General features: G+C 59.0%; 1 protein-coding gene and 1 long non-coding RNA gene across 5 annotated transcripts; one reads left to right on the top strand and one right to left on the bottom strand.

Moving 5' to 3' along the window:
- Positions 1–3372: 3372 nt before the first annotated feature.
- On the bottom strand, positions 3373–4355 carry LOC106694487. The gene is made up of 2 exons (XR_001345520.2): positions 4216–4355; positions 3373–4064 (listed from the first exon to the last, which is right to left on the bottom strand). It is a non-coding gene; the product is annotated as an uncharacterized LOC106694487 (long non-coding RNA).
- A 1829-nt stretch (positions 4356–6184) lies between these two features.
- On the top strand, positions 6185–9667 carry MZF1 (myeloid zinc finger 1). 4 transcript variants are annotated; one of them, XM_023744697.1, is made up of 5 exons: positions 6185–6358; positions 7791–8308; positions 8547–8733; positions 9358–9425; positions 9522–9667. In XM_023744697.1, the coding sequence occupies exons 2-5, from the start codon at positions 7922–7924 to the stop codon at positions 9648–9650; spliced, it is 771 nt and encodes a 256-aa protein (XP_023600465.1). In that variant the 5' UTR covers positions 6185–6358; positions 7791–7921; the 3' UTR covers positions 9651–9667. The 4 variants fall into 4 exon arrangements, with proteins under 4 accessions (XP_023600465.1, XP_023600467.1, XP_023600464.1 ...); XM_023744699.1 differs by having other exon boundaries at positions 7865–8308; XM_023744696.1 differs by having other exon boundaries at positions 6186–6358; positions 7862–8308.
- The last annotated feature ends 11 nt before the right edge of the window (positions 9668–9678 follow it).

Raw genomic sequence — 9678 nt, forward strand, 5'->3', positions numbered from 1 at the left:
GGCTTTGCAAGGAAGTCAATCTCATCACACACCAGAGGACACACTCAGGGGAGAAGCCCTATGTGTGCAGGGAGTGTGGGCGAGGCTTTACACACAAGTCAACTCTCATCACACACCAGAGGACACACTCAGGGGAGAAGCCCTATGTGTGCAGGGAGTGTGGGCGAGGCTTTACACACAAGTCAACTCTCATCAGACACCAGAGGACACACTCAGGGGAGAAGCCCTATGTGTGCAGGGAGTGTGGGCGAGGCTTTACACACAAGTCAACTCTCATCATACACCAGAGGACACACTCAGGGGAGACGCCCTATGTGTGCAGGGAGTGTGGGCGAGGCTTTACAGATAAGTCACATCTCATCAGACACCAGAAGACACACTCAGGGGAGAAGTCTGGTGTTTGCAGGGAGGGTGAGTGAGTCATGAGCCCTAAATCGCACCTCAGCAGCTGTAGGTCAGTGTAGGCACCACATACCTCATACCCCAGCTCTGAGGGGCTTCAGAGGAAGCCTGCTGGCCCCTTTCCCTCCCCAAGAGTGTAATTAGTACAGAAATAACTGGTCAAACATCCTCCACTTTTATGAGGAGAGGCAATAGACAAACAGTTCCTTAAGTGCTATGGGGTTGTCAACACCAATGTCCCCAAAGGTGTTTTTGGCCTCGTTTTAATAAAGTTTGTGTCCAGACAAACCTGAAGCCGACATGCCTCATCCCCCTTATCACTGAAAGCAGAGTTCCAGGAGGGCCACAGAGAACGCTCAGCCACAGACCTGATCCCGGGAAGGCGGAATCTGATGTCAGTCCCGTGAGGTTCCTGCCAGGGAGAGGGATTGAGACAGACTCACCACGAACGGGAATAGCCCCCCACCAACCCCTCGGCTTCTCCTGGCTCCTCCCCTGATTCCTCCGACCTCTGTAGGCTCAGGTGAAAGCCAGGGAGGGTGGGCATGTGCACGTGTGTGTGTGTGTGTGTGTGTGTGCGCGCGCGCGCGCGCGCGCGCGCACGCACTGTGCTGCCTCTTCTGGGCACTGGTCGCCCTCTTCTTGCTGCCTCTGTAGCGTTGGCATCTCGCCTGGGGTACAGCACGTGGGCGCCAGGTCCATCCACATGGCTTGAGTCACAGCTCTGCCCTCACAACTGTGTGTCCTACGGCAAGACCCCCGTCTCTGTGCCTCTTTCCAAGCTATAAAGTGGGAGGGTGGCCCAGCCTTTGGAGTGTCATTCAGAGTGGGGTCAGCACCGGCGCCTCTGGCTCGGGTGATTAAAACACGCGTCTCTCGGTGAACAGCGTCTGCCAGGCCTTGAGGTGACAAGGGAGGCAGAGGGCGTGGGGGCCCGGGAGCCAGTTCAGAGCTCCAGCAGCCCCACTGCTCTCTGCGTGGACACGGCTGCCTGAGCAGGAGGCGTGGGGTCAGGCATGCGCCTCCCCCCAGCCACCCCCTCCCACTGAGCCTGAGCAGGCGGCACTGAGAGTGACCAGGACACCAGGCCCGCGCCACCCAGCTGAGAGCTGCTGGGTGCACCTCACCTCACAGTGTGTGCGAAGCCCACCTCCCAGCAGCTCCGGTGCTGGCCTTGTACCTGGGTCCGCGGGTCTAACCCTCCCCTGACCCGTCTGAGATCCTTAATTGCACGTTTCTTACGGGGAGTCTGATGGGCCATAGACCCGCGTGAGCAGAGCAGGCATGCCGTGTCGGTCATTCCTGGACACGGGTTCACAGGCAACGTCCACCGAGGCCGGGAGCACCGACCCTCATGGGCCCATGGGTGGGAGTCCAGTGAGGCTCCAGGGAGCAGGTAAGCATCTGCCTGGGGAGGCGAGGGGGCCGATAGCAGCCAGAGGCCCCACTTTTCTTACAGCAGAATGAACGTCAATGCAGGGAGCAGGCACACCCGGTGAGGGCCCGTCACCCTCAGCCTGAGGGACCAGCACAGCACCTGTTCCTGGAGGAGGGATCCTGAAGGGGGCACCCAAACCCACGACCTGGGACCATGACCTTCCCTCTCCCGCCCAGCAGGTGTGGCTCAGGGCTTGAGCATCGACCTATGAGCCAGGAGGTCAGGGTTCAATTCTTGGTCAGGGCACATGCCCGGGTTGTGGGCTTGATCCCCAGTGCGGGGCCTGCAGGAGGCAGGAGATCAATGACTCTCTCATTGATGTTTCTCTCTCTCTCCCTCTCCCGTCCTCTTGGAAATCAATAAAAACACATTAAAAAAAAAAGAACCTTCCCTCGCCGTGACCAGGCTTGTGAAGAGAGTCTACATGAACTAGGTGATTTCAATAATAATTATCCATTATTCTTTTCTCTATTTCATGCTTTTTTAAAGGAAGGAAGGTGTGTGTCTTCAGTTTTGTTTTCTTTCCCTGTGCAGCCCCCACCCCCATCCCCAGAGAAAACACCATGAACTGTCCATGTTCTGTGCCTTCCGCGATGGGCATGCGAGGGCAGATCCTGGCGTCGCTGGGTGAGAAGCTGGGACTGAGATACAGTGGGGAGGGGACCCCACACGACCAGGTGCTGCTCACTCCCCCCCACCTCCCCGGTGTGGCCATCTGCCCCCATGGTGGCCCCCACTCCACCTCTGTCTCCCAGGCCCTTGAAGGGTCCCTCCTTCATAGCAGGGCTGACCCGTGCTGTGCAAATGGCGTGCGGCTCCCAGACCAAAGTCACAAAAAGGCACTTTTGCCTCAGCCTTGCTCACAGGGTCTCAGGGCCCCATGAGCAGGGAGCTAGGAGTGTACACCCCCCCCCCGCCCCACCCCTACTGCCCCCCTGGCCGCTGCCGGACTGAGCTCTCGTCCCCGACAGGCAGCTGAGTCCCTGTCCTGTCCCGGGGACACCTGCTGCCTCCAGGGCCACTCCAGCTGCACCCGTTGGCTCCTCAGCTCCTGCACCTGGCCCTGTGCTTGCCCTCGATGGGGCAGGCCACTGTCTCAGGGCAGAAAGGACATCAGCCGCCCAGGCAACAGGCAGCCTGGCCAGCTGCCTCCATCACACCCCCACTCTGTGTCCCCAGCGGCTGCCACGGGTGTGGTGGGCTCCATCTGCTTTCGCTCAGCTCATCTGCCCCCAGGTAAGGGCACGGCCAGGTTGGTTGGGGACCATCGCTGGGCAGGTGACGGGGGTCACTCGCCAGAACGGTCACTCAAGAACCCAGACCAGCTGACCGCCCTCCACAGCCAGTCTGATGAGCCTGGGCTGAAACTTGGCAAATTTGTCTTCACTCCCAAACATGCTGGCTGAGCAGCACACACACACACACCCCTCCCCCGTGGGAGCGCACAGATCACCACGGGGCAGCTCCTGCATTGAGTGTCTGCCCCCTGGTGGTCAGTGCGTGTCATAGCGACTGGTCTTTCCACCATTAGGTCGATTTGCATATTACCCTTTTATTATATAGGATATCTCTATTTTAAAATTCTGCACACTTTTCCATAACATACCTAGTTGAGGTTGTTTCTTATAGATGACAATTTTGACATAATTTTCTGAAATCCAAAGGTTTTGGCTATTTCAGACCTCAGGTCTCTGCTGGTGATGTGCAGTCGGGTTTCCAAGAGGTTCTTCTATCTTTTCTTAGTCATGGAGGTAAAAATACCTCAATTATAGCCATTCCTGTTGTCTTACCATTTTCATTCCTGTGCCAAGCTCAATTGTTTTGCATCATCTTTCTTCAGTTATCTTCTCTACTTCATTTCCACAACATTCTAGCTTGTCAGAGTACTTCTGAGTAAGGTCCTTCAATGCTAAACAAAATCCTGTTTTCATCTGTGTTTGGAGGTTTCCAAGGTTGAATTCTGTCTACCCTTGAAAACTGGGTCAATTTTGCTTGGAGATATTTCTTTTGCGCCGTCCTGAGCCACCAGGACCTGCCGAGTCCACGAAACATGTTCAGCCCCCGTTGCATTGAGGGCTGCACCTGGGGGCTGAGAGGGTGGAGGCGGGCAGAGCACGCCTTTCACGCGATGGAGGAGCTCTGTGGTTGTGGGGAAGCACTAAGACTTGCTGGCAGGGCAATTCCATGCGAGGCAAGCTTCCGAGCGCAGAGCGGACAGCAGGCACTGGAAGGAGAGGAACAGAACATTCCGTGGGAAAGGACAGTCTGACGGCTGCTTCCCTGCCCTCCGGCCTCCACAGGCAGCCCTCGAGCTCTCCCCCTCCCTCCCCTTCCCACCTCGTGGTGCTTTGTCCCCACAGCAAACCTCTGCTCACCGCCAGCACCAAGTGTCCCTCAGCACCAGGAGGGCTCCGCCGCTTCAGGCCGTCCAGGGACCAACTCCAGGCATCCCTGTCTCAGCCCCCGCTGCTCATCCAGCTAGAACACGGGAACACCTTCCCTTGCTGACTGTCTGTAATCTGTCAAGAAGTGTATAAAAATAGTTCAGTTGATAGTTCAGTCCGTCTCATGATTGAGCCAGAAGTTCCAAGACAAGGGGGGAATGAAAGGACAGAACAGGACTGATAGCTGTGTCCTTAACCCCTCTTCCAAGAAAAAGCCTCAGAATGGATCAGTTACTCAGCCTGCCCTTATCTTGGCCAATGGGAAAGTGGGGAAAACTAGCCCAAGGCCAAGAGTATGCTAGCCACCCCCCTGTCTTTGTGTAACCAGACCCTAGCTGCACCCTGCCCTTGCGTCACTAGCCCCCAGCCCTCACTCAACCAACCGGAATCGACTAAATCAGTGGTCAGAGTGTGCCCCCACCCCCCAACCCCAAGCCCTATAAATTCTTTGTTCTCTTGGAACTCGGGGCTCTCTCTTGCATCCAGTAATGGAGGCAGGAGGGGGACCAAGTCCCGGGCTTGAATAAAAGACCCTTTGCTTTTGTATCAGAAAAGGCTCCCTGGTGGTGGATTATTGGGGACCCCGAACTCTGGGCATAACAGTGGGCACTGCAGCGATCCAGGGGGGCGGTGATGGCCACAGGTGCATTTGTTTTAACTTTTTTTGTATTACCTTTCTATTCTGAGTTCAATAAATAGTTCCATAATTTCAAACTTCAATGCTTCTAATTTACACCTTTCTTTACTATATTTTACGAAAAAGGTAGAAACATTAATACATATATCTTTCTGTTTAATTGCTATTAAAATTTTTTTTAATATATTTTATTGATTTTTTACAGAGAGGAAGGGAGAAAGATAGATAGTCAGAAACATCGATGAGAGAGAAACATCGATCAGCTGCCTCCTGCACATCTCCCACTGGGGATGTGCCCGAAACCCAGGCACATGCCCCTGACCAGAATCGAACCCAGGACCCTTCAGTCCGCAGGCCGACGCTCCATCCACTGAGCCAAACCGGTCTCGGCAAATTTTTAAAAAATTAATTTCCAGGGGGCGCTGAGTAATATTTTTTCTGGGAAGGGGGCGGTAGGCCAAATAAGTTTGGGAACCACTGGCTTAGGGAGTCACACAGGCTCCCCGTCATGTTTGTTCTCTTTGTCAAGTTTTGGGTGAGTTTTCCTCACAAGTCTCCCTCCAACTTTCTTGTTGCTGTCACCTTCTCTTAGTCTTTGAAAACTCTCAGTCCATCTTACTGTGCCTCTGATTTCTGTCTCCTTCTCCCTTCTGGTGTCCTCCTGTGTCCCTGTCTGTGCCTTGACTCTCCATGTCTGCACTTCTGGTCCCTGTGAATCTACCCCCTCTCCCCCTCTCCCCCTCTCCCCCTCTCCCTCCCACCCCTTACTGCTCTCGCTCCCTGTTGCTAATTATTCTGGCCACCGGCCTCCCAGGGCCTGAATCCCCGCCCCGCGGACTTCTTACCACATTCTCTAGGTCTGAGAGAGCAGAGACCTTTCCCCGCTGTCTCCTGTCTGTTCAGACTGGAGCCTCTCACCTGCAAAATCTGGGTCCCTCCCTGGCCCCCCGTCAGTCACCAATCTCCCCTCTCTCATCCCCTCCCCTCTTTATCCCAGTCCCCCTCCCCTACGCCCTCATTCCTCTTACTCAGGGCTTTCTGACGCCCCGGGGTGCGCTGGACCAGAGTCGGCTCCACTGGTTACCATGGACACGCAGGGACGCCACCGCCTGCCAGCCAGAACGACCGTCGCGATGCGCACGCGCGCAGGGAGGGCCCGGCTGACTACACCTCCCAGAAAGCTCCGGGCCCAGCCTCTCCTCCCAGCCGGTGTGCAGGCGGCGCACCTCCGCAAATCTCCGCAGGGGCTGCCGTGGAGAGCGGGGCGGTGATTGGTGCAGAGCGGCTAATCCTCGGGAGGCGTGGGAGGCATGCGCGGTTGGAAGGCAGCGCTGCCGTCGGTTCCCCCCAGAGAAGTTTGCGCACGTCGCCGGGGGCCCGACGCCCGGAGCAGAGGCGGGGAGCGCGGGAAGCGGCGGCCGGGAGTGTGACCTGATGGTTGGGAACAGCAATTCCCCGGGGAACAGGGTGGACACAGAGGCGAGGGCTGGGGAAGGGCCCGGAGGCGGTGGGACTGCTGCGCAGTTTTCCCGGGAGACGTAGTGCAGCTGGGGAGGGGAGCCTGCGAGCGCGCATGCTCAGGAGAGCCGGCGCGGCCGCTGCGCGTGGGGGTGAGGGCGGGGGCCTCTCCACGGGAAGGCTGGGCGGGGGCGGGTGGCGGTGCGCACCGGGGATTCCTGCGGGACCGGGAAAGCGGGACCGGGCCCTGGGCGCTCCCTGCTGGCGAGCCCGGCGCTGTCGCCGAAGCCCGTCAGTCACCGCATGGCCGCGGCGACCGGAGCCCCGCCCCCGGTTGCCGTGGCGGCACCTGGACCTGCCAGCTCCCTAGAGCGGAAGTTGCCCGCTAAGGCTTCTGGTCAGTGTAGTCCAGAAATCTCCGCGAGGCCCGGCTGGCTGGACGATGGTCCAACTTTCTCCCAAGGTTTTGGGGTTGACCTGGGACCTAGAGGAGCGGAGGGTGGGCTCACGGAATCAGGCGGCCGCCGAAACCGAAACCACACCCTTAATGAACAGATTCCTGCACAGAGCCCGCGCCTAACAGCTGCAGGAGCAGCGGAGTGGGGGCGCGGGGGCTGGTCGTCCTTATTTGCAGATGACACATTCACCGAGACACAGCGACCTGCCAAGGTTACGTGGCAAATAGCGAGACCAGCCTCTGGTCCGTGGTCGCAGGGCTCCCCTCTCACCTCCCGGGTCCACCTGTCAGGAAGCTGAGACGACCATGATTTGCTCGGCGTGATAAGCAGGGCTCAGAGGAGGGAGCTGAATTGGGGGAGGAGGCCACCTGGGGGCTGAGCCACACGGGTGACTTTGCACAGGTGCTGGGGTTGGCAGGTGGAGGGAGACTGCCCTGTGGAACCAAGAAGGCAGGGGAGTGGTCTGAGACTGGGTGGAAGAGGGGGTGGTGCCATGATGGGCTGGCTAGGGGGGCGGTAGTGGGGCTGATGCCCCGGTGGTGGGTGTTGGTGACAATCACCTGTGAGAGGGAGAGCTACAGGGCAGGGATGAGGTGATGTACATAGAAAGAGAATTGCCCTGACCGGCTTGGCTCAGTGGATAGAGCATCAGCCTGTGGACTGAAGGGTCCCAGTTTCGATTCCAGTCAAGAGCATGTACCTTGGTTGCGGGCACATCCCCAGTAGGAGGTGTGCAGGAGGCAGCTGATCGATGTTTCTAACTCTCTCCCTCTCCCTTCCTCTCTGTAAAAAAATCAATAAAAAAAATCTTTTTTAAAGGAAAGAGCAGGATTTAGGGGAGAGAAGAGGTGACTTCTGAGCCTAAGAATTCTTTGGGGCTGGGGGTGACCAGAGGTTCTGCAGGCCCGGTAATCACCCCCCTGAGCCTCCGTGTCCTATCCGCCTTCCCCCAGGCAGGACTGAGGATGGGACAGCACAGCATGCAGTCGGCACTCAATAAGCATTCACTCTGCTGTCGTTGCAGCAGCCTCATCCCATCCGTCCCCAGGGTCAGCAGTAGCCTCGGGGCCACGCCATCTTTCCCATGAGGCCGGCAGCACTGTGCTCCCCTGGGCACACAGCCCCGGAGGACGAGAGACCCATCGTGGTGAAGCTGGAGGAGGAGGAGGAGGCCACCCCATGGGATCCCAGCCCAGAGGCTGCGTGCTGGTGTTTCTGGCACTTCCGCTACGAGGAGGCGGCAGGGCCCGGAGAGGCCCTGGCCCTGCTCCGGAAGCTGTGCCACCAGTGGCTGCGGCCGGAGGTGCACTCCAAGGAGCAGATGCTGGAGCTGCTGGTGCTGGAGCAGTTCCTGAGCACGCTGCCCCCCAAGATCCAGGCCCGAGTGCGAGGGCAGCGGCCAGGGAACCCTGAGGAGGCTGTGGCCCTGGTGGAGGGGCTGCGTCGGGAGCCAGGAGGACCCCGGAGATGGGTGAGTCGGTTGCCCTGAACATAACCTGGGGAGGCCGTGCTCAGCTGGACACATGTCCCATGCGGGGTCATGGACACAGGGAGGGATGCAGGGCGGGTGTCGACACAGGACACCCCCAGCACATTCCCTGGGGGATGGGTTTCCTGAAGGACCTACTTAGTCCAGACCTTGAAGTCCTGCATTGGGGTCCAGCCCCACCTCCCGGCCTGGGCCCCTAATGAGACGGGCCCCTCCCCAGGTCACAGTCCAGGTGCAGGGACAGGAGGTGCTGTCGGAGAAGGTGGAGCCCTCCGACTTCCAGTCCCTCCCGCAAACCAAGCCTCAGACTACGGAGCCTGGGCCTGAGACAGAGGTCACCACGCAGAGGTCGCCGCCGAGCCCTCAGGTGAAAAAGGAGCCTGAGGACCCAGCTGAGGACAGGCAAGGTAGGCAGGGCCCCAGGCCTAACTGGATGGACCTGGGAGCTGGGCCTGGACATCCTGAAGCCACTGGGCCAGTCACCTAATGGACGAGCCATGGCCATGCACTGGGCCCCTCCCTCCCAGGCAGCAGCTGGCAGGACCCCTCGCAGCCAAGCCTGTCAGTTGTCTCCATGCTCTCCCCTGGCATGAGACGAGCTGCTGGGGTGTCCACGTGTGGGAGGCATGAGGGGTTCCCTCCGCAAGGAGATCCACTGAGGCACGTCAGCCGGTCACAGGAGAGGCGACAGCAGGCTGGGGGGTATGGGTAGGTGCAGATGAGGGAGGACCCCAAAGTGCTGGGGGCCTGACCCTCCCTTGCACACCTCCCGGGCAGGTGCCACAGCTGGCCACCCACTCCACCACTCCTGTGGTCCCTTGGGCAGTGCCCCTCTCCCACCCTGTCTGTGTGCCCAGATCTCACGCAGGCGTGCAGGGCAGACCTGAGCCACCTCCTCCTGGGCCTTCCAGGGGCCCCTGGAGCTACCCTGCAACCATCCCTCCCCACCTGGATCCCAGTACCCAGCGTGCCACTGGGGAGAGTCGTGGGGCGGGAACCGTGGGACACCTAACCCCATCCTTCCTCTCCAGAGTTTCTGGATTCTGAGGCTCCGGTCAACCCCCAGGAGGCCGCTTCCACTCTCCTGCCTGAGGCCCAGGTGAGCCCCACAGGCCAGGACCCTCATGGGTGGAGGTTGGTAGGTCCCTCCCTGGGCCTCTCGGGGCAAGACGAGCTGTGAACACTGTGGTTTCAGGACTGTGGGATGTTGCTGGACCAGGCCTCTCCCCACAGCAAGACTGAACCTGAGGGCTCCTCGTGGAGGGAACACCCGGGGGCCCTGTGGAATGAGGAAGCTGGGGGCATCACCTCAGCAGGTGAGTGAAGACAGGACACGGTGCGGCGGGCAGAAA

The sequence above is a fragment of the Myotis lucifugus genome, unplaced genomic scaffold, assembly GCF_000147115.1.
Source record: "Myotis lucifugus unplaced genomic scaffold, Myoluc2.0 scaffold_482, whole genome shotgun sequence".
Taxonomy (NCBI): Eukaryota; Metazoa; Chordata; class Mammalia; order Chiroptera; family Vespertilionidae; genus Myotis; species Myotis lucifugus.